The 24023-nt window shown below is 47.6% G+C and overlaps 1 protein-coding gene across 1 annotated transcript; it reads left to right on the top strand.

The window, feature by feature from the left end:
- Nucleotides 1-612: 612 nt before the first annotated feature.
- On the top strand, nt 613-21740 carry LHX2 (LIM homeobox 2). The gene is made up of 5 exons (XM_053996492.1): nt 613-1144; nt 3910-4112; nt 4748-5130; nt 13710-13915; nt 20969-21740. Exons 1-5 carry the CDS (start codon nt 917-919, stop codon nt 21254-21256), a joined length of 1308 nt encoding a protein of 435 aa, XP_053852467.1. The 5' UTR covers nt 613-916; the 3' UTR covers nt 21257-21740.
- The last annotated feature ends 2283 nt before the right edge of the window (nt 21741-24023 follow it).

The following is a 24023-nucleotide window of genomic DNA, read 5'->3' as shown; positions in this document are numbered from 1 at the left end:
CCCGGGGACAGCGCGGGGACAGCGCGGGGACACCGCCCGGCCCCGAGCACATGCCGGCGGCCCGGGCGCGGCGCAGCCAATGGCGGCGGGGCAGGACATGATGTCAGAGGGGCTGTAGAAAAGGCGCGGAGCCCCGCGCGGTCCCCGCGCTGCAGACGCGCCGCTCGCAGCTCCGCGGCGGCTCCGGCTCCGGCTGCGCTCCCGCCCCGGGCCCCGCGGGCCGCGCCGCTTTAAGGACAGAGGGGGGCCGCGAGAGTGCCCGTCCCATCTGGTGCCCGTCCAACTCTTCCTCCTTCCCCTTGGCTTTTTCTTTTCCCAATGAGCTCCAGCGGGCTGGGGGAGGAGCGGGGGAAGGAGCAAACTTTGCCCCTGAGCTGCCGCCGCTGCCAGCCCTCTGGACTGTGAGTGCGCACGGTGGGCATCCGCCCCAGCCTCCCTGCAGCACCAGCCTGCTCTCCGCCTGCTGCAGCCTCCCTCTCCCTTGCTTTCCTGCTCTAAATTTCGCACAGTACGATGTAAGGGGCTTGTCGTAATTTTTTTTTTCTAATTCTTATTTATTTCTCACCGAAGATGGTTTAATATTTTTTTTATATTTCTAATATTTATTAATCCCTCCCAACCGTAAGCGTGCCCAGCCTTCTGCCAACTGGGCCAGAGCATAAAGCCTGGGACTGCACCTGGGGCAATGAGCCCTGCACTGAAGAAGCCTCCTAGAGAGATGTGCCGGGGCCGCGCAACAGACTAGATCCAAGCCCCGAAGCTTACACCACCAGTTATCCCCTCTCCCTCATCCCCTTCGCCCGCCTTTTCTGCACCCCATCCCTTGAAACCTCGGATCAGTGCCTGCGCCGCGCTCCGGAGAGCTCTGCCGGGGGAAAAACCCGGTGCCCAAGGAGAGACGGGGCGGCCGTGCTAGATGCATGGGGGAGGGCTCCGGTTAATGCAAGTTCTGGGCTCCTGCAGGGACCCCGACAACTGTCAGCAGCAACAGCAACTCGGGCCCTCCTCCTCTGCTTCCTCAGCGATGCTTTTCCACAGTCTTTCCGGCTCGGAGATGCACGGGGTCATCGACGAGATGGATCGGAGAACCAAAAGCGAAGCACCGGCCATCAGCTCGGCTATAGACAGGGGAGAGACGGAAACGGTAGGAGCCGAAGGAATGGGAGAGTCATGCACCCCCCTAAATATACCAAACCCCTCACAGATAGAGCTTTTCCCCTAAAATAACAGATCGGGGGGAAGCGTATGCAAAATACTAAATCAGAAGAAAAATAAGCATAAAGGCACCCCAAAAGATTAAGTGAAACCATGGGGATAGGCATGAAACTGTTAATTATTAATAATATGCATAGTAATAGTAACGCTTGGGTGAAACGAACGGTACTGCTCTTGTGAGAAAACAGATAGACCAGCCTTTTGGTAGCGTCCAAGAACTCCTTCCCTTCCCCCAGCCTGTCCGGCCTTCCAAAGTTTTTAGGAAGAAGCAAAGTGTGGTTTTATACCGATAACATTTTGGCACAGCAAATTTTTTGTCTGCAGAATGGAAACACAAACACCAAAGAATCCAATTCTGTGTTATTTTTCAGGTAGGATGCCTTCATGGAGGCAGTCTTTATAGCATTTATTTAAGAAGGAAAAAAACAAACACGAGTGTCTTTAAGTTATGAGTTTTTAAAAATAATTTTAATATGTGCGTTTGTAAACATGGCAAGCAGAACTAGAAGACATGTCTTAGGGAGACGGATGGTTGGGAATTTTTATAACTTTACCACATTTCATCTTGTCTGCTGATGCGTAGACTTTGTACATTAATACATTTAGATAATAAAAAGATGCATCCGTCTAACTGGTGTTATGCTGGCGAAGTGGAAGAAATTTTTGAAGTGTCTTAAGTGATTTAACAATTTATGTATACTTTTTTTTTTTTTTTTTTGGTTAAGAAATTGCAATTCTGAAGTGAAATTATCTCGGACGTTGGTTAAATGCTGTCTTGTAAACTGATACAGGGGTATTCAAGGAAGATCCGTTCTCAGGTTTTCAAACTTCATCAGTATGTGTTCTTTCTTGTAATGTTGTTATGTGGAATTTGCTTAAAGGTGACAGTAAGACTATTTAATCTTGAAACACCGGCTGGAAAACGGCCTTTGTACTAGAAGGGTGGGATGCGATTTCTAACCTAAACGGTTTTGGTTTTCTTTTAAAAAGTTAAATTTCTCCGTACAGTTAAACAACATCCAATGATCTTTGCTGGAATAAATATTGTGCCGTGATAGTTTTATATAACTGTATATAATCTATATGGATACACGTGTGTATGTAACAAATAGTGGGTTGGAATACTGGATCCTTGAATACCATTTCTAGTCGGCAGAATATTTTTGTTACTGGAAGAGCAAAGTAGAAAAAAAACGTTATTTCATTTAAAGCGGATTTACAAGAAACTATTTCGGTTATAAAACGATCCCTACTCGGAGTTCAGTTAATGCCTTAGAGAAACAAGCTACCGGTGGGTTCCTGTGACTAACACCAGTGGAGTGCCAGGGTTTTATTTGTGTGGAGTTCTCCTAGTGGGAATGATGCGGTGCAAACGGGAGTGCTCACAGAGATGGGATTTTGTGATCCCCGCAAGCACAGGATGAAAGCAATGGGTTTGGCATGTGCTGCAAAATCAGCCTCAGTTCCTTTCGATTTCCTCCGATTATCTGTCTTTGCTTTTGCTTTGCGCGAGGATTTAAGGCTCTAGAGGAGGTAAAAGCAAACAAACAACTTCTCCCCCGCCCCGAACCAAAACAAACTGCGTGCTGGGCACAGCTGTAAGGAAATGTTTCGGGTTCTCGTGCACAAGAACAGATCTGCCGTGGGCTTTTGTGCAAAGCGGGTAAGAGTAAGTTGGGACCGAAGTGGAAAGCAGCATATTGCAAGGTCTGCCCCAGACGCTGCTCCACCCGAGCCTCCTCTCCCGAATGCTGTTTTAAGGTGCCTGAAATAAATAAGCATGCTTAAACGGTTCCTATATTTCTCCCTCTTTTTTGTTCGGTAGAAGTTGACAGGATATGTATGAATTTGGGGTTTTTTGAGGGTTTCGATTGAATTGCGATTTGACACTAAACTATTAAATTATATAGGGCTTATATTTAGTTTTATTGCTTCCAAGTTTATCCCAGCATAATCTAATGTGCTCTGTTGGTTTTAACCCGCTCTCATTCCTACACGTTTCCCACTATTTCGTTTTCCTGATGAAACATTCTGCACCTCGGATTTAGTAACGCTCATCTCCTCCGCAGCTTTATTTACTGATCCCTTTAGCGCTTTGGGTCACAGCAGATCGCGATCCGTGTTGTTTGGAACCAGCTTGCAGAGAGCTGTGTCTGCAGCACTGCGACTACCGGGGGTTTGATCGTAATTCATTCGGAATTTTATAGCTAGGAAAATACACACACAGACACGCTCCACATACACGCACTCACACAGCATTAACTATGCAGACACTCTCAGTATATCCATAATTCTAAACTTTAAAATGAACTATCTGTGATTTGCCCTACTCTGTTATTATTGCGCCTGTTTATTGAACAGCGTCTTTTCTTGGTTTGAGACTGGAAAATCCACCAGAAGAAAAAAAAAAAAAAAAAAAAAAAGTTGTGGGTCTGGTCTGGACGCCTCCCCTAAAAGCCGGGGTGGTTTTCTGTTTGTCTCGCCCGCTTCCCCGCCTCCTACCGGGAAGGTGGGATGCGGCGGGACCCTGGGGACCGGGCGCGGGGGCCGGTCGGGGTGGCCGGCTCGCAGCCCCCGCTCCTCTGCCAGGGGAGCAGCAGCTCGGCCCCGGCCGGGCAGGGGGAGGGGGGAGCCCAGCCGTGCTCAAGAGTTTCTCCCTCTCGCTAACGGTCTGTAATTGTTTTCCCCCAGCAGACCATGCCTTCCATCAGCAGTGACAGGGCTGCCCTGTGCGCCGGCTGCGGGGGTAAAATCTCCGACCGTTATTACCTGCTGGCTGTGGACAAACAGTGGCACATGCGCTGCCTGAAGTGCTGTGAATGTAAACTCAACCTGGAGTCCGAGCTCACCTGCTTCAGCAAGGACGGCAGCATCTACTGCAAAGAGGACTATTACAGGTACAGCCTGCCCTCGGCCGCCAGCCGGGGACGGGGACACTGCCCGCCGCTCCCCGCGCTGAGCAGCCCCCGTCCTGACGAGACTGCGGAGGGGATCCGTGGGCACGCGTGGGGCAGGCTGTGAGCTCCTACCTAAAACCTCCCCCTGGGGAGGGACACTCGTGGTGAGGATGAGTCCCGTGTTGCCGAGAGGGGGGCACGGCCCGGGCACAGCTTCCCCCCAGCCTGCTTTGGCTACTGGGGCCTTCACCAGGCGTGCCCTGCTCGGCCTCCTGTGCTGGGTGCGGGGCCGGGGCCCGCAGCGGGGCCGCTCCTCGCCCGCCGGCGCTGCCTCCTGCTGCCCGGGGGTGCGGGCGCATTCGCGGCCCGGGGGTCGGTGCCCTTTCCTGGTGGGGTCTGGCGGGGCGGGAGCTGCGCTGCGAGCTGGGAAACGGGACGGAGACTCCCCGCGCTCCCGTCCTGGGATGCCCGCCCGGCTGGGCTCCGCAAAAGTCCCGGCTTTGTGCCGCTGCCCCGGCCGAGGCGGCCGCCCCGGGGCTCGCAGCCCTTTGCCGTCCTCCGGGCAGAACCGACGAAGGACGGGGTGGGGGGGGAATGCGCCTCTCACCGTCTCCTCTGGCCTTTCTGTTTTACAGGAGGTTTTCGGTGCAGAGATGTGCGAGATGTCACCTGGGGATTTCTGCCTCCGAGATGGTCATGAGGGCCAGGGATTTGGTATATCACTTAAATTGCTTCACTTGCACCACTTGCAACAAGATGCTGACCACTGGCGATCACTTTGGCATGAAGGACAATCTGGTGTACTGCCGCCTCCATTTCGAGACTCTCATCCAGGGGGAGTACCAGGTGCATTTCAATCACTCGGATGTAGCCGCTGGGAAGGGCCCGGCTTTGGGAGCGGGCTCTGCCAACACTTTGGGACTGCCTTATTACAATGGCGTGGGGACTGTCCAGAAGGGGAGACCCAGGAAAAGAAAAAGCCCGGGGCCTGGAGCAGATCTGGCAGCCTACAATGCAGGTAAGAGACCCTTCCCCCAGAACAGTTCAGACGGTCTGTTTCTGTTCACTTCCAAAGGGGGATTTCCGTTTATTTTAGCTTAAACTGTTAATAATAGTTTAGCTGCAGCATAATTATTGAGATCAAGTGCTGTCAAACTGCAATTACAGAAGCTAATATGTTAGCATTTTTCACTTCAGCTGGAAATAAAATGTTTTGAAGCAAGGTCATCTGGTTAAGGGGGGGAAGAAGGGGGAGTGCAGCCTGAAATAAAATCTGGAAACCAGAGATTTTTAGTTAGCACTTCAGAGGCCCGTGAATTTTCTTTAGTGGCTACACTCTAAAGCTGCTGACGGGTGAATTGTCCAGCCCTGTCCTGAGCTCTTGCACCCCAAAGCTTTGGAAGGAAAGAGAGAGAGGAAGTGGCCGTTTCCCAAGGGCTGGAGTGGGGGGCGGACGGGGGCGCAGGGCTGGCTGTGCCCGGGCAGGGGCCGTGGGCAGCAGGTGTCTGCGGGCAGCACAGAGCCTGCTCACACGGGGGCAAGTTCCGCTGGAGTTTTGTTCCTGAGAGGTGACTCGGAGAAGAGTCGAGAAAGCAGCATCCCCTCTGCAGCCCATCGCTGCCCCGCGGCACAGCCCCTGCCCCTGAACCGAGCCCAGCAGCAGGAGGAGCGGGAGCGAGCCTGGCAGCAGCCGGGGCTCTCTGGATCCAGAAGCAAACTTTCCGACGTGTTCCCTCGTTTAACCTCCCCACCGTCACAGCACTGTAATTTTACAGGCAAAGGAATTCGAGCAACCTCCTGCCCCCCTCCTCCCCCCATCCCCGCTCCCCTCTGCCCCTCGCTCCACTTCTCCGTGTAGCTGCCACCAGAACGGCTGACATCCCGGGGGCTTCCTGCGCTGCTGCTTGTATGCAACGGGGAAAAAAAAAAAAATCCTTGGACAAAACAAAATTCTTAGATGTTGGTTTTATTCGAGGACTTGGAGGCGGACACGGGCTGCCCCCCAGTCCGGCGTTTCCCGAGCCGGGCGCTCGGGCCGTCCCGCCAGACCCTGGGCACCGAGCTCGTTTCCCCGCGTCGTTCCGTGCCTCGGTGCCCTCTGTGCTTCTCCCAGCCTGCTCGTCCCAGCCTGTTTTCTCTTTTAACCCACCTGCTTCGGACGTGTCCCGTAGGGCACAGATTTGCCTTTAACATGTTCTTCTTTCCCGGAGAGGGCGTTCGGTAAAGGCCAAGTTTGCCGCGGTTTGTTTCCAGCCTCATCTCTGCGCGCCCCGACAGCTGCGGGCTGCGCCGGGCGGCTGCCGCTCCGCCTGCGCGGGGAGGAGGAGGAGGAACGGGGGGAGGAAGGCGCGGGGGGGACACCGAGAAGTGCAGGGGTGGCGAGGAGCTCGGGCTTCGGCTGGGGGAGGCAGCTCGGGAACGGGGGGATAACGGGTGTTTTGCGCCTGAAGGGAATAACAATAGCGACGAAATGGGGTGGTTTGCACTGAAAACGGCAGGGAGAAAAGGCGCATCTCTAACCGGCAAACGCACCTCGGGAACAAATGCGCCAGCTATTATTGGTTCAACTAATTGCTGAATAATTTGGAAGTAGTGCAAAAAGCAGTAGTAGTCCCAGTGGTGAAGGTTGATGAAAGGTGGATGTAGTGTTCTCGCGAGTAACAGTTCAGCTTTAAAACATGCATCAAATATGCATATTTCCCGTTAAAAAACGTCTCCTTTTCGGAGGGATTAGCTTTTAATTGTCCTTCCGCTGTCTCCCTGTGCAGGGCAGATGTTCAGATTCAAAGGACCTGTAAACCGAATCAGCGGCATCTGTCCTGGATGGGAGCACAGCCTAAGAAAGTCTCACTGCTCCCTGACTTCCTAAATAAACCGCCTTTAACTGCAGTTTGAAAAATTCGTTTACAAAATAAATGCCGTCCGACTTTTAATCGTTGTTTAGCGCGTGCAACTGAAACTTTAGAGATCTTCTTTGAGTAACCTTTGGCTTCTTCGCTTAAGCTATTTATCTACTTAACTATTTACTAGACCTATAATCGACTAATTTATGCGGTAATAAGTGCCATTGATCTTGGAAATCAGACTGGCTTGCTCGTTGATGTAAAATTCCACAAACGAGCAAATTATTGCAAAGCCTTGGATTTTTTGCCTTTAGAAGATAAACTGTCTAAAAATGTGATAGTTTCTCTTTTTATTTTTAGTGGAACTTGTCATTTCCTTCTCAGAAATGCACTAGAAATGCACAATGTTGTCCTCTGAGGGGATCTGTTCCTGGTGATTTGTGTAGAATACTTTGTGTAAATAAATCTACACCCAGAGGTGTTGGGAAAAGGGGGACCCATACACTTGGCAGAGTCGAGACTGAAATAATTTTGTAAATTGGAGCAAATATTCATCTGCAACACGAATTAGATGACTTTTTTTTTTTTTTCCTACTTAAACGAGACTCCATTTGCAGGGGGATGATGGGTTTAGATGTGGATAGAGCCTGACAAGTGGAAAATAGCTTAGAAGGATGCTGAAACTTCAAAAAGATTTCTTTTTCTTTCTTTTCTCTCTTTTTTTTTTTTTTTTTTTTAAGTGTGTTCCTGTGATCATAATTTCCTCCTTCACTTGTTGGAATGGAGTTTGATGGGTTTTTTAGGTCAGTAAATCAATGGCTGAAAGCTTGCTGAACACAGAAGCACCTGTAAAGAATTCTGAATACTCCCTTTGTGAATTAGACCCCAAACCTCCCACAGTCTGCTATGTTTTATTCATTTGTATCTAGTCTGGCTTTAAGACACTAAAATATCCTGGAAAATGACAGATGTATTGAGCAAACTTGGGGCACGACGAGCTGATAAAATACCCATAATCTGTACAAACAGCCAAGATATTAAGAAACACTTCCTTCCTTTGCTAGCAGGAAGATGCCTCGTGCTTCGCTGAGAGGGTGACGGAATATCCAGGCTGGATAGACGTCCTCGGCGGATGGGGACTGGGGCTGGGGGCGCTTTTTGCCGGGGGAGGGGAGGCTGCGGAGGCGCCGACCCAGCTCCCGGCAGGGCTCGGGGCAGCGCCGGGGACGCCTGGAGCTGACCCTCTCAAGTGGCTGTGTCAAAAGGGGTTTGGGGGTTTTTTTTCTGACAAAAATGCGAAAAGCCTGGAAAGTTTTGAAGAGCGAATCCCTCTTTCCTCCTCGTTTCCCTTGGGACTAAAAGCTCACAAGAAGCTTCCCTGTGACTACTGTGACAGAGCGAGCAGACGGGAATCGCGGCTTAAAATCGGATGTCTTGCAGAGATTTCCTAGGAAAAATTAGGGTTTACCCCTTTACCCTCCTCTTCTTGCTTCTCCCCCTTCTCTCCCTCCTCCCGGGCTATGGTCACCTTCCGGGTCCCCGGGCGCATCTGGCCCCTCCCCGGGGGGCTGGGGCTGGGGTCGGGGCCGGGGCAGGGGCAGGGGCTGGGGCTGGGGTCGGGGCTGGGGCAGGGCGCCGGCATCGCTCCCGCCCCGAAGGGCGAGCGGGGCCCCGGGAGCTCCCGCGCTCCCCCGGCGGCCGCGGGGCCGGGGTCCCTCGGGCAGGGCCGGGGTCCCTCGGGCGGGGCCGGGGTCCCTCGGGCAGGGCCGGGGTCCCTCGGGCGGGGCCGGGGTCCCTCGGGCAGGGCCGGCGAGCGGAGCCCGCTGCAGCCCCGCCGCCAGCCCCTTCCCCCGGCGGGCCGGGCAGCGAGGAGCCCGGCTCGGCCGGGGCTGCCCGGGTTAATCGCGGCGCTCAGGGACTGACCGCGCACTCGCACCGGCCATTCAGCGCCATTCAACTGGCTTAATTGAGGGGAAAAACCCTGGCGGCGGTTCCTCCCGCGGGGCCCGGGCCCGGCCGCCCCTCCCGGCCCCTTTGTTCTCCCGCCCCGCAGCCCCGGCCCGGCCGCGCTCCCCCCGGGGGCCACCGCGGCCTCGGGGGCCCGGGCCTCAGGCAGCCCCGGGGGGCGCCGGGCCGCGCAGCCCCTTTGTCCGAGGCGCCCGGGGAAGGCCGGAGGAAGAGGGCTTCCAATCCTGCTCTCCTCCGTCCTGGCCTTGTGATGCTCGGCCTGGGCTCCTTGAGACTCACTGGCTTTATCTCCTCAGAAACACTTCTTGAAATGTCAAGGTTGAGGCAGCGCTGTTGTGTCTGCTGCTCCATGGCTTGGCAGAGACAAGCTCCTTTTAGTGCTGCCAGGCACCTCAGAAGCAGCCAGGGGTACCTGGCCTGCTCCCAGTGCCACAGCTTCACCCCTTTTAATGCCTGTGGTGAGAATTTCAGGAATCTGCCTTCTCTATGTCTTCTCCTTCCTCCAAAGAGAAAGACTATGTCTGGTCCTGTCCCAAGTACCACTCTGAGGGCTCTGTCTCACTTCTGTCCCCTTTGAGGATAGGGGTACCACAAAGTCCTCTCCAGGCTCCGACCAAAGAACAAATGTGGCTGCACCCTGCCTGGTCTAGTTAATCACAAGTTCCCTCTCCAGGCAGCAGGAGGTTAAAACACCCCCTTGACTCCGATTACCAGAAGGAAAGGGGTGTATGTTCCCGAGCCACTATTGAGAGATAATGCACACACATGTCTCTTGTTTCATCACTCTTTCAGAATCAGGATTAGTTTTCTTTCTTTTGGCATAATCTAACATGTCAAGCACAAGCTACTAAGAACAAAATTTCCCCCAAAGGAAATTTCTCTTTCTCATCTTCATGTGCCATATCCTCAGCAACCTACTAACTGCTAAGCACACACTTTGCCCCGAGTCCCAAGCCATGGGGGGCTCTGGTGATCTGAGGGTGAAGCAATGTTCCCAAGTTCTCCTCCTCTAACACACTTTGTTACAAAAGCACCAGCGCAGCCTGCTTTATGCTCCTGTTGTTGGGTTTAGGGAGGCATTATGCATTAATCTGCAAATTACCAGTACCAAACATGTTTTCCCCTTAACTGCAGTAGTGATGCTGCCTGTGGACATCACTGTCCTGTGGCCAGGAGGCCCTTATGGGGCTGAGGGTGTGTGTGCTGCCACTGCTGCACCAGCGGAGCGGGGAGGGCAGCGGCTTGGGTCTGGGGTCTGGGGAAAGGCACAGGGCCTTAGAAATGTTCTAGGGTCAGAAAAGAGACTTGGCACTGCTTCAGAATTTGTTTCATCAAAAAATAGAAGTGAAACACTCATTAATTTAAGGCTCCTCTATTTGACTGGAATTCTACCCATTGTATTTCTGAAATCCCAGCAGGAGCCTGAGATACTGCAATGGAATGGAAATGTTACATATGGATAGTTCAGCAATTCCTTTGGGAGATACACAGGACACCACAAAAGAACAGGGAAGACAGTGCCTGAAAAACAGAGGGTTGCGTGAGGAGCATGTACAGTGTTAGTTTTACACCCTGATGCCTTTTGCAGAAACTCCTCAGCTCTTAAAATCTCCACTTCCACCCTTGGCCCGTTCTGTGTGTCTGTGCCTTCAACACCCATGGACATTGCAGATTCTGTGAGAGATGCAGATAATATTAGACTGAAGAAAATAGCCTGTTGAGGATGGCACCACAACCAAATACAAGAGGGGAATTGGCACCAGCCAGGACTATTTATGTCATACTGGGTGATCCCTGGGAGTAGCCAAACCACTTGCACAAGACAACAAACAGCACACACCCTCTGCACTTTTAAAATCTGTCCTGCAACTTCCATTGTAGACAAGGACATTTTGCCACTCTCAAATGGTACATGTTTACTGTCATTTTAATATTATTTTTACTTAGTAGATATTGAAGTAAAATGATGAGAAATTCCGAGAGTAAGGTGTTCTTTTTCCTGTCAGGGCTTGATGAAAAGCTGACACCCTCATTCCATTCTGGGAGGGTTTAGAATCAGTTTTATATCCTTGGATTCTGAATGTATCTCATTCTCTATGGGACACATTAAGATCCAGCTCCTTGCAGCCCTAGGCTTTGTTTTGTTGCATATTAACAGGAACCAGACCTCAGTCCTGCAGACAGATACTTCGATGCATTTCCTCCTGTGTCTGTCTTGTCGTTTCTTGGAGGGTTCAAAAGCCTCTAAGATGATGCACAATGGTCTTTTCCATTACTAATACCTAAAATTCTTTGGGTGCATTTTCAAAACAAGCATGATTTGGTTTTACATTTCCATAACAGAATTTTCTATGAGCATTATTATGTTATTTATCCCCGTGCTCTTTATATCAGGAATTGTGGCTATGAAGGAGACTGGAGCACATGCCAGATGGGCAACTAGGTCTCAGATCTTAAACCCAAAAAGATTTGGCTACATCCCAAAGAGCTCCATTACTACTCCATTGTTACTCTCTCCCTCTAAGTATCTTACACCTTTTAAATTCAGGTACTTGCAGTTTTCCATGCTGCAGGAAAACAAGCAGAAATGCTTCTTATGGCCAAAATTTGGCACCAGATCCAGAGGTCTGGAAAGGATTTATACAAATGTATGCACATGCACGCACACACGCACACAGACACTCACATTTCTATATACAGTACCATTTTTTTTAGCTGCTTTTTAAATTATAGGAGTACAGAAACACACAGGAAACTTTGAGGCTTTGGACACTTTGGGCATATCTGTTAAACCAACATGCTTTTGGGCTTAGAGCTGAATTTTTTGCAGGCCTTGCTCTGTATTGTGCCACAGCTTTTTAGCAGGTTTTGAAAGGCTGAGGTTTGTAAAGCAGCTACTGTAGCTGCTGCAATCCTGCTTAGGAACCTGTATGCACCTTTACTTAGGAATCCGTGCATTTTATTATCTGTGTATTTTTAAAATCTGATTTTAACACGTGCCTGTCAAAATGTGTGTGTTTTCACTAGGACTGAGACCCACTGATGGACAATAAATTCAAATAACACTATACAGCTAGGTGCATGAGATGTACTGTGTTGTAATTAAACAGCAATAGTGGACAATTGAAAACAAGCCTGTTCATGTTTTTAAGAAACTTACCAACAATTCCTGTTCAAAAGAATTTTTTGGTCATTTTTTGCATGCCATGTAGAACAGAGATAACAATTTTTCATTACTTTTAGCATAAAACTTGTAGGAAATTAAGAGGGACTTGGAGGTATTTGGACACGAAAAGCTAATTAACAACAGTTTGTAGGGGCTAATTTTCAGCTGTATTACTAATTTTTATTGGGTTTAAACTCAGTCCTTAATGTTATTTTAAGAGGGTTTCTATGGTTTACTCTATGCACAAATAAATGAAAAACTACTTTTGGAATACAAGATTATTTTGCTTGGCATTCCATATTTAATACTAGTTGATAATTTTTACTGTGTTCTTTTCTCACAGATGTTCTTGTGCTTGATTTCTGCAAGTGTATCAAATAGTGTCATTCCTTGATTTCAAAAGGATATGGCAGAAGTGATCATTCAAACTAGTATTTGCAAACACTTTTTTAAAATGTAAATATAAACATATAAATAATTAAAATGATTTTTTCATTTGGCATGCCAGTGAATATGTTGTATTAACAGCTTTATTTCTTTAGCTAGTCAGATTATAGTCATAATTTGCTGTCTGGTAGCCACAAACTTTATTTCTTTTATAGTGTTTCATTTAATGGTCTCCCTTGTACTCTACAGGGTTTAGTTTGATGGAGGAAATAATTATGATTTTAAGTAGTCTGCTCCATTGAGATTTAACTGGAGTGTATTGTGCAGCTCTCTTTGTGTGTTACAGTGCAATTTATGGTGATACCAAGCACAGTAAAACCCTTTACGGAGTTGAGGACAGCTACTGTCCTCCCACAGAAAGTGGAGGAAAAGTTCTGTGGAGGTGGAGCAGAGGGGAAAGGAAACAGAGCTGACATTTTAAAAGCCACAGAGGGGAAGGCCAGGGTCCTTGCAGGCTGGTTACTGTAAGGGAATGCCTGGAAGGTGCAGAAATATGATCCAGCTGTGCCCAGGTGGGCAAGAGGCCAATGGCCCCGGGCTGTGCCCGCCCTGGCGCTGGCACCGCTGCGGCACCTCCAGCGCTGGGGCAGCTCTGGGCCCTCATGGCACGAGAGACACTGAGGGGCTGGAGCATGTCCAGGGAAGGGAACAGAGCTGGGGAGGGAATGGAGCCCCGGGAGGGGCTGAGGGAGCTGGGAAGGGGCTCAGCCTGGAGAAAAGGAGGCTCAGGGGGGACCTTGTGGCTCGGCACAGCTCCTGCCAAGAGGGGACAGCCGGGGGGGTCGGGCTCTGCTCCAGGGAACAGGGACAGGAGGGGAGGGAACAGTCTCGAGCTGTGCAAGGGGAGGGTCAGGTTGGATTTTAGGAAACTTCCCCAAAAGCAGAGGAGAAGCCCCTGTCCTTGAGGGATTTCAAGGCCATGTGGATGTGGCACCTGGGGACACGGTTAGTGGTGGCCGTGGCAGCGCTGTGTGAATGGTAGGACACAATGACCTCAGAGGGCTTTTCCAAACTAAACAGCTCTACAAATCCATGAAATGGAGCAAAGGCAGGTAGGGCTTGTGCCAGTACGTGCTGTGGTGTGTCATTTTAATTGCTGCACTCAGGGAAATTGCCAACAACATTGCTTGTGGAGCAGGAGATTTACAGGCCTTTTCCTCTTGTTGCCTTAAGCTTTAAGTTGCAATGAGAACGATGGTGACCACCTGGACAGAGACCAGCAATACCCCAGCAATCAGAAAACAAAGCGCATGAGGACGTCCTTCAAACACCACCAGCTGCGGACAATGAAGTCATACTTTGCTATTAACCACAATCCTGATGCCAAGGACTTGAAACAGCTAGCTCAGAAAACTGGCCTCACCAAAAGAGTTCTTCAGGTAAGAGCTGTCTTTTGCCTTGAAACGTAATCAAAATATCAATTTTGTATTTAAAAAGCCACGTCTTTCTGGTTTTCAAGATATTCTTAATCATTCGTACCTTCTCTGAGACTAAGTTCATTCCCAGAAAGTATGAGAAGAGTTATTTCTTTTCAGTTTCTCTCAAGCAGATCACTTGGGTTCTAAATTTTATGAGAATTGTGAAGGTTTGGGGCCCTGCTCGTTTTCCTGGAGTTCTTTAATTCTGGTGCCTGTTTTAGCTTCCAGACTGCTGTACCAAAAAAGTGACTCATTTTAGTTAGTGTGCTCACTGTAAATAGAGAGCTTTTAGTTTAGAAATTCAGAAAACATGTCAATGCTTACCTTTATAAGAAATTAATCAACAGTTTGAATTCATTTTATCAGGACAAGGAAGAGGGCTTTTTGTTCATAACTGAAGTGGATGTAATTTAAATTTTTCAAAAACTTTAGTCATAGTTTAGTAACTTAGAATGAAACAAAACTGTGTTTTAAAAGTAGTTTTACCTGCGCATGGGAACAGACTCCATTTGAGCTATTGTGGGAAGGAAAGTATTCGTTGATTCAGCTGCATTTTAATTTATAGTTCTGACTCAAGAAGTCAATTTTAATGAGCACTTACCCAAATGCCTGTACCTAGAGATAAATTTGGGCATATAGGAGCCATGGCATTCCTGGATTTATTGCTGAAAGTTTTAAATGGGTCTTAATTGTAGAAAAAGGATTTGTGACCTTCCTAGAGTCAGGCAGGGCTGCGAGCCCCATCCTGGGAAGCATCGTGGACAGCTCACAAGCCACAGGCAAGTGGAGGGCAGGAGACAACTGCTGAGGAAAACTGAATTCACTGGAGGGACCCTGGAGCTTGCAGAGCTAACACCTACCAGAAGAAGGAACAAAGGTTTTGTAGGCTTCCCAGTAAAATGACACACTGTACGTAATGGCTTCTCGTGGCTAGGTCCTCATAGCTGGATTGGGTTTGTTTTTCTGTTGCTGATTTGCTGTGGAGGAGCAGACTCCTCTGGCAGAGTGAACATCCCAGCACCTGACGTGGTGTTTCACAGCAACTGCCCTTAAACCACACACATGGCTGAAGTAAATTACTGCACTGGTCTATCCTTAGAGTGACCCTTCTCCTCTAATTTTCCCTGAGAATTTAGACACTTTGGTGATACCAGGTCTGCCCATTCACACCTGAATTACCTGAGAAACGGCACGTCGGTGTCTAGGAAGTGTCTTTCAATTTTCTTTCTGTTCTCTCTTGTCACCCCACACCAACTTTGATTTCCATCTCTCTCTTCTCTTTTCACTGAATGGGTCTTTCCTTGCACCTTTTTTCCCAAGTTATTGTCTCTGTTTCTTCCTACTCAGAATATATTTCCTTGTCTCCAAAACTGGACTTCACCCCACTACTCTTCTGTTCCTCTTTCAGTTTCTTCCTTGCTTCACAGCTTCTTCATTTCATCTTACATGTCACAATTTGCAGTTTTAAGGTGCTTTGTGTTCTTCTTTTGTTTGTTGCAGAAATTTACAATTCCACCAAAGTTTTGTAATGATTTTGGTATTTGGTGTTTCACTTCTTTTACTTTCAGAGTTAAATACTCCTTTATGTTCAGACCCCTTTAGCTGCAGTGGTAGAAGGCAATAGCTGGTGGTGAGGATTGCTCCCTGAGGATGATGCTGTTGAAGGCAACTCTAGAAAATGGAGTGATACTTTTTGTGGCACCACTTGAGTTTTCTCACCTCTTATGAGCACTCTCTAATCATGGATATTTTGTTTGAAAATTAATTTGGACCATGAGAACACAAATTTCTATTTTGTATGTTTTAGAACCTTTCTGCCGCGTTGGTTTATCTCTACCTGTGAGTGACAATTAAGTTCATATATATGAGTTTTAGGGTTGTTCTTTGCTGGGAAAACTCGTCATGATGTTGGTTACTGAGACAGTGCCACGTGTTAATTCTTTGGAGGCAGAAAGGCTGGCATTCCATCCGTGTCGCTTATGGAACACAAAGTGATGCACTGACGCTATTGATGGAAACAAGCATCATTAGCACCAGGCTGTCCCACACCCCAGAGGTGTTTGCAGGTGTACAGGCACACTTGCCAGGAGCCAGAACTCTGCCACACTCCCTCGTCGGTGTTTGTGAGCTGTGGGATCTTCTGTGTGTTCAGCTCTCCATTCAGCTGGGGAAGGGTCCTGGCTCTGTGGACACGTTTCATAGAATGTACTTTAAGGGGAAATGCAGGGAGCAGATCAGGAGAAAGGTGTACTTCCTAAACACACCCAGCCGAGCTCCTGGTGACCTGGGGAACAGCACTGGTGCCCTTGCTGTAGAGACAGCTCCACATGTCATGTAATGAGGGGACTTGGTAGATGAGCAGAGAATTTGAGGATTTTCTAAATGCTCTGTGATACTGGAGTTGGAAGCTCTGACTGATGTCTTTCTTTATATACAATTTGTCACCAGCTGCACATGTCCAGTGGTGGGATGGCCTGGAAATGTAACACTCTGCTTCTCAGAATGCATTTCCTTCAACGCCTTTGTAATGCACACTGTTCTCTCAAAGTAGCCACATTAGAACCATAGCAAACTTATTTATATTTTTAACACTTATTTTTATTTTGTTTCCTTCCAATTTAAGCTTACATTTGCAATTTAATTCATATATCTCTTGCACCACAGCTGGGGAACACAAGCCCTTTATTGTAAGCTATCATTCGTAATTAATGGCCCCAGCTAATTGTGGGCTAACTAACCTAACTGGCATAAATGCTGCTCTCGGGGGAACTGATCTTTATTTCTGCGAGTTTAGAAAAGGAAGGTGAAAGTAGATAGCCCTGAGGAGGTGTGGTGTATTAGCTATAGGTATGTACCTCTTCTCTCCCTTATCTGCAATAAGATTATCCACAGCCTAAGCACTTCAGGAACATAAAGCATCATTTTTCAGTGGGTGTCTTTTACACCACTTATTTTTTCTTGAGTCAGTCCCCAGAACTCTACAGAAATCACTGCATGCATTTGGACTCTGCTGGTCCAGTTTCCAGTAGTAAACAAGCCTAGAATATTTCCATCCCAATGGGGACCTATGCTGCCCTTTAGTGAAGGTTTGCTTTAGGCTGCAGGCTCTTCCTGAGCCCCCATTCATTAAACATCTCTTTGAACAGTTATTAATCACAGCAGAGTCATCACAATGTGTGTGCAGTGAGTGAACATAGTCTGCTTTGTGGTGCTGCATCCTCTATGTTTTGTTTCTCCACTTACTACTTAGTGAAATTCAGAGAATCTAAATGTCTCCAGGTAGCTGTGTGAATGAGCAAAATCGGTTTAAAAATTTGTTTTTAGCAGAAGCTGTTCACACAGCTAATATGTAACAGATGCAGCAATGGAGGTGTTACAAACCAGAAAATAAAGTTATCTAAGGTGATGATCCCATTAACTTCAGTATCCAAATCCCTCACAACACTTAGTGTGTTTATTTTCAACACTCCCTCATCATATGGAGATGCTATTTCATTCCTATTTGACTTGGTGGAGACAAAGAATTTGTTCCACAGATCACTGAAGAGGGAGTGCAATCTTTTCACCTCAGTAAATATTATTCTGCCTAACTGCTGAGTGCCCAGCTCCACGCATCAGCCCCGCTCACCGGAGTGTGGGAGCAGCAGTGGTGGGTCTTGCAGCTGCTTTCCATTTTTCGCTGGGAGTTTTGGTCTGTATTTCCCCCTTTGATTTGAAATAGCTCAGCCTTGTACTGATACAGTTGGACAGAAACCCACTAAATACTTCCCAATGATTTTGTTTATTCCTCAGTCCTGAAGGAATTGTGTAATTGATGTGAGATAAATCCTTCTGGAAGGATTCTTCCAGTTCTGTGTGTCTGGGTGGTTATTTCTGCCCTTCCCTTCCAGGTGCACGGCCTGAGCTGCCCATGGGAGCGGCGGGGCAGCCCCGGCTCCAGCCCGGCACGCCGCTGTCCCTGCCGGGGTAATGGCCAGGGCCACGGGCAGGGGAACAACCCCGGGAACAGCCCCACGGGCAAGGGAACAGCCCCACGGGCAGGGGAACAGCCCCACGGGCAGGAGAACAGCCCCGGGAACAGCCCCACGGGCAGGGGAACAGCCCCGGGAACAGCCCCACGGGCAAGGGAACAGCCCCACGGGCAGGGGAACAGTCCCACAGCCCCAAGAACAGCCCCACGGTCAGGGGAACAGCCCCACGGGCAAGGGAACAGCCCCGGGAACAGCCCCACGGGCAAGGGAACAGCCCCACGGGCAGGGGAACAGTCCCACAGCCCCAAGAACAGCCCCACGGGCAGGGGAACAGCCCCACGGGCAGGGGAACAGCCCCGGGAACAGCCCCGGGAACAGCCCCACGGGCAGAGGAACAGCCCCACGGGCAGGAGAACAGCCCCACAGCCCCAAGAACAGCCCCACGGGCAGGGGAACAATCCCGGGAACAGCCCCACGGGCAGGGGAACAGCCCCAAGAACAGCCCCACGGGCAGGGGAACAGCCCCACGGGCAGGGGAACAGCCCCGGGAACAACCCCAGGAACAGCCCCACGGGCAAGGGAACAGTCCCACAGCCCCAAGAACAGCCCCACGGGCAGGGGAACAGCCCCAAGAACAGCCCCACGGGCAGGGGAACAGCCCCACGGGCAGGGGAACAGCCCTGCTCCTCTCTCACCACTCTCTAACACGAAGGCTTTGCTGAGGATGTCAGATTTAAAGCACGTGCCAGAATGTCACTATGGTGGAAATAATGTTATCCCTTCTATCATAAGGCAAGATGTTTTCAGACTTCAAATAATTCTATGTATTTTCAGTAATAATACAAATATTTATTATTATACAATTTTAAAGAGCCTTGTAACCATTAACTGATTAACCTTGACAATATTCCAGTGGGGAAGGAAGTAAAAGCAGTCATATAATCTCTATTTTCAGATAATACTTACAGGATTATATGATATTTTCAATGTTTAATATGAATTGCCAGTAATAAAGAGACAATGAACCATATTATATGTGCAGCTCCTGAAAGCAGCGTGGATGGTCATTGGTAAGGGCAGCTGAGCTCAGGTTTTCATATTAGTGGACCATAAACACCAGGAATCTTTCTCACTTTACATACTGCATGTTTCCAAAGAGTACCATAGAGCCTCTTGCCCTGGTAAGGTTAAGGAGCAGTTGGACATTTAGGAGAGTGTCCTACTTCTCATATTTAGGACTACTGAATATAAAAATATGGGTATTTTAATGAACATAAATGTGAAATTATGCAGAAGTAGGTGTATCTACAGCTGGCCAACTGGTTTGTCTGTTCTGTTTTAATTATGCCATGCCTACATGAACACACATAGCGACAGCGGCCAGCTCCAAACTCCGTTTCACAGCTGTTATCCTTTATGCAGTTGCCAGAAGAAAGAAACCAACCACTAAATTATTTTGTGGAACAAATAGAAATGATCTCTACCTGAAAGGCAAAAAGTCCTATGAAAGTTCCAGTTGCTGTTTTTGCTCTTCCTGAGCAGTTGGTGCTCGAGCCTTTGTGGTTTAAGTGAGCAGAACAAAGTGATTGGCTTCACCCACAGCCCCTGCACACGAGGGGCTCTGAGCAGTCCCACGAGGGGACACTGCTTGGGAATGTGTGAGGCAAAAACATCACCTTGGGCTTTGCCCCTTTTCGACCACACTGCTGATCTGTAGCAGGGTCACTGCTATCCTGGACTCTAATAAAATCATGGGAATATCTTTACCTGTGCTGGATTAAGAGAACTTTTGTATATGAAACTGATAAACAGTCTTTAAATGAGGTGTTTTAACAAAGCAAATGCCAACATAAACTGGTCTAAAATACGGAGCTTTTAGAAAGAAGGACCTGTAGGGATGTGATTTATGCGTGGCCCTTGAATTTGTGCCTGAGGATTATTTCCTTGTGGCATTCCCTGGAGAGAGTGTGAGAGACAGGGTGTGCACATTAAAGACCTTTGGCTGCGAGAGAAAGCTTTCCAAGGAAGGAAGAGTGCTCGATAGGGGGAATTTGGAACTGGAGCATCTCTAGGCGTGAAGAAAGGCGGAGAGAGGTGAAGCAGCCGGGGCAGGTCCATCAGCTGGGACTGCGGTGGGAGCACCGCCCGCCCCGCCCGCCTTCCTGCGGCGCTCCCTCCCTCCCTCCCTCCCGGCACTCGGCTCAGAGCCTGTCCCGCGGCAGGGCCAGGCAGCTCCAGAGCCAGGAGCAGAATCTCTGCTGCGTCCTCAGGAGTCCCACACTCATTTTCCCTGTCCTTCACTCGGATAAGCAAAGAATGCAAGAAGTAGAAACCTTGGGAAAATTTCTGCGCGGTTGCTATTCCTACTGAAATCACAGTTTTTGATGTAATGTAGGTCTTTAATACCTTTCCAGCCCCCTTTCCCAAAGTTATAACAGTGCTGAAAACATTTGATAAAGGAAACAGGCATAGGCGAAGGAAGCTGGAGCATTTGAGAAAGAATAAGAGAAGAGCAAGGAAGAAGGACAGTCCTTTCCAAAGAGGGAAACGCTGCAGGCGTGTGAGGGAGCTCCAGGGGCAGCAGGAGCCCGTGGGAAGGCAGGGTGTGCCCTGGGCTGTGCCAGCAGTGCTTTGGTGGGAGATGGACGTGAGATACAAGGGGGGAAACTCCTGTTTTTGTGTCCATCAGGTGTGTGGTGTTTGCCTTGCCCAGACCAATGCTGCTGGGATCGAGGGCTGTCGAGGATTCTGCACGCTGCCAAATTTCTGAGCATCCTTGCACACACCTTGTGCAGTCAGCCTGCCAGCCCCCGTCCTCAGCCCACTCCTGGCCCAGGCACACTGCTTGCAGGGGTCGAAGGACAGGGAAGAAGGAATATTCTGCAGGCAGAGGCCGTTTCTCATGGCTAGAACTACTTTTCTAAAATGTTACCAGTAAAAATGTCTTTGCCAATTCCAGCATTGATGAATTTGTGAATATACTTTTGTGTTTTTAAACACTGCAGGTCTTTAAATGCTACCCTGTTATATTAAACTGTTTCAGGTTTGGTTTCAAAATGCTCGAGCCAAATTCAGACGGAACCTCTTACGTCAAGAAAACACAGGGGTGGATAAGACTTCAGACTCAACACTCCAAGCAGGGACCCCATCAGGTCCTGCCTCAGAAATATCCAATGCCTCCATGAGTCCATCCAGCACTCCCACTACTTTAACAGACTTGACTAATCCCACTATGCCAACTGTGACGTCGGTCCTGACATCAGTGCCCGGAAGTCTTGAGGTTCATGAATCTCGAAGTCCTTCACAGACAACTCTTACAAATCTTTTCTGATGACTCTTTCTTAATAATTTCTTTAAAAAAGAAATTATTCTTAGCTGAAATTCCAAGTGTATTTTAATAGAGGCTTTGAGCAACTGACTAACCACAATTAGGATCTCTCCTAAAAAACAGAAGGAAATGTAGTGTTCTGGTATTATGGAGTATGGACTGAAGAATAACTTGGAAGATCTATTGCAACACAACATTTGTGTAACTGTACAGTTTTGTGGACTGAGCAAGGGAAACAGCAATTAATTTAAGTTGGCTAAAGCTTCTGTATTTTCAAAGACTGCCATGTGCCTTATATACTGTTTTATCTACATTCTTTGGATTCCATGTCCACTTCTCTCTTTTTCTCTCTGTATATTTATGACCAGGGCAAAAATGTTAAAGAGTTTGTTACTTTGAATAGTCCTAAGCCTTTCATTGGTTGCTTTGTTGTTTTAGAGTTTTAAGGTCGAAGTCTGTTCGAATACCAGAATTTGTAAAATCTAACCAGTAATAAAACCACTTATGGAAACTACTTGGTAATGGCTGCAGTTACATTTAACATTAGTGTCACAATTGAGGTAGGCTGACTGGATCTAAAAGGATTAGAAAAACGCACTTCAAACACAGTGTCTGCCTAGGAAAAACCCTAAATATGATGTACACATCCCTCTGGTTCCATCCCAAAGTATTTATGGGTGAGAAATCCAGCTTGTACAACAGTCTAGGTATCTTCATTGTAGAGAAATAATGTTAGTTGCAGGTAGAAGTTATCAGATAATGTTAAAACTCAAATAGAAGAACTATGGTTCATTTTGCCACGTGAAGGAAAGCTGACTTTGGTCAGCATGCATGGATCTTGCTTTTGTGCCAGGTGTGGCTTGTGCCATGTCCTGGAGGAGGCCAGGGGGTCCCACAGCTGCGTGGCCACAGCTGGTCCATCACGGAGGTGGACACTGGGAAAGGTTTGCCCTAGGAAAAAGGCAGAAGTATTTCAGGTTATTTTACAACACTGGTGGGCAAAGTTGAGGCAAAATTATGTTTTATAAAGTCACAGCCTTACATTTTTTGTAATGTTTTGAAGGAATAAAAAGCCAAGGAAGAATATATTATTGACACTAAAAGTGGTTATTCCTTTAATGATTATGGACCTTTCAACACAACTGAATTCCTTCTCCCCAAAAATCTCTGCAGAATATAACTCATATTTTGCAGTTTTTTCCTATTGTTTTTTAAATGGCTTTTCTGTAATAAAAGAAATACCTCAGCAAAGTTTAAATATGTATAAGAACGAGTCTACACTATGCTGTTTGCCCAGTAGGTTTAGAGGTTTGGAGTGGTACATAAGATGCAGATGGTTGTTCTTTTTCAAACCTGTTCCAATCAGTTCTTTCAGTCAGATGTTGGGTTGTACTGGCCAGCTCTCTAAAACTAATCCCTCATTCCCATTGGATCAGAATTACTAAAAGATTATTCCAAATAAACAGCAAGATAGATGCCAAGATTTGTGTTCTTTGCCCTTCTCAGGGCATTGAAGATGATTTTGTAGGCTGGACTTCTTCCTAACAGTGTTTAGGTTTTAAAAGTGCTACATTTATTCACCTTTCTGAGCTGCAAATTTGCTATTCTTGTGCAAGCCAAATTCCTATCAAGATCAGGGAGAGATTTCAGAGCATGAGGACTATGGGATAGAAAAACTGACATAATTGGGTCATTTATTAACCTTTTTGACACTTCAGCTCAAAAAACCCCAGAGGTGAGCTATGGGCAAAGCAAGACAGTCCTCAAAGATGGGAACTAGCTGAGATCTGGGAGAGGGACTGGGGTCTGGTCACCAAACCCAGGGGTGGAAAGGTCTGTTGAGTTTATGCACAGTGATGAGACATTAAAAAAGATGATTTGTGTTGAATTTATAAATGTTACAGGTTTATCCAGGAGATTTTTCCTCGTAATCCAAATGTCTGATAAGGATGTTGTGCTGGTTGGTGGACTGTAACAGGTACATATCTGCCTTTCAAAGCTGTTCTGACACAGAGATTCTGCTGTTTGTAACATTTGTTCATTGTCAATCACCTTGGAGTTTTTGGGTTTTTTTTTACATGGTAAGCTGGATCTTTTCTTGATTTAAAAGGCAATTTTGGTCCACTGTTAAATGGTTACAGCCCATAATTAAAACCCTGTGTATTAAGCTGTGAACAGTTTAAAGATTCTGAATCCTGAAATCTGAAGCGTTACGGCAAATGTAGTGGAGAACAATTCCAATGGTTCTTTAAAATTGTACTGCTCTTATTTGTGATCTTGTATCTTAACTACCTGAATCCATGTGGATGGAAATACCTTTCAAATCAATTCTCAATATTGCCTTTTCAAACACCTGACCTTCATGAAGGGGAATACTCTCATGTTAATCTTATCTGAAACCTATACGAGACAATTAGAGAAATTGTCTGGTTTAATCAAATCAGGGATTTTGCATATAAATAAGAGACAATATTCTATGTAGGGTCTTTATGTAGGTGCATTAGGATTCACTCTGGCTCCGATGACCTATGTTGTCCCCATGACTGTTTCAATCCTGTGGTATTGTTTGGTTGTTTAGAGCTTGTTGGTTTTGAATGCTGTACATTTTTTACTACGGCAATCCTAATGTTTCTTCACATTCTTGTACAGTTCCACATTTGATGTATTAGTCTGAAATTCTGTTAAAAACATGAACAAAAATGGAAATGATATTTCTTTGGAAGTGTATTTTTACTGTGTATCTAATTTGAACTAGTTGAACATACTTCTT

The sequence above is a fragment of the Vidua macroura genome, chromosome 21 (genome assembly GCF_024509145.1).
Source record: "Vidua macroura isolate BioBank_ID:100142 chromosome 21, ASM2450914v1, whole genome shotgun sequence".
Lineage (NCBI taxonomy): Eukaryota > Metazoa > Chordata > Aves > Passeriformes > Viduidae > Vidua > Vidua macroura.
This window is presented reverse-complemented; position numbering and strand designations above follow the sequence as displayed.

Excerpts from the sequence above, each read along its gene's own strand:
- LHX2 (XM_053996492.1), top strand. The coding sequence starts at position 917 with ATGCATGGGGGAGGGCTCCGGTTAATGCAAGTTCTGGGCTCCTGCAGG. Across the intron at positions 4,113-4,747 it reads TGCAAAGAGGACTATTACAG|GAGGTTTTCGGTGCAGAGAT; the intron begins GTACAGCCTGCC and ends TCTGTTTTACAG. Across the intron at positions 5,131-13,709 it reads TCTGGCAGCCTACAATGCAG|CTTTAAGTTGCAATGAGAAC; the intron begins GTAAGAGACCCT and ends TGTTGCCTTAAG.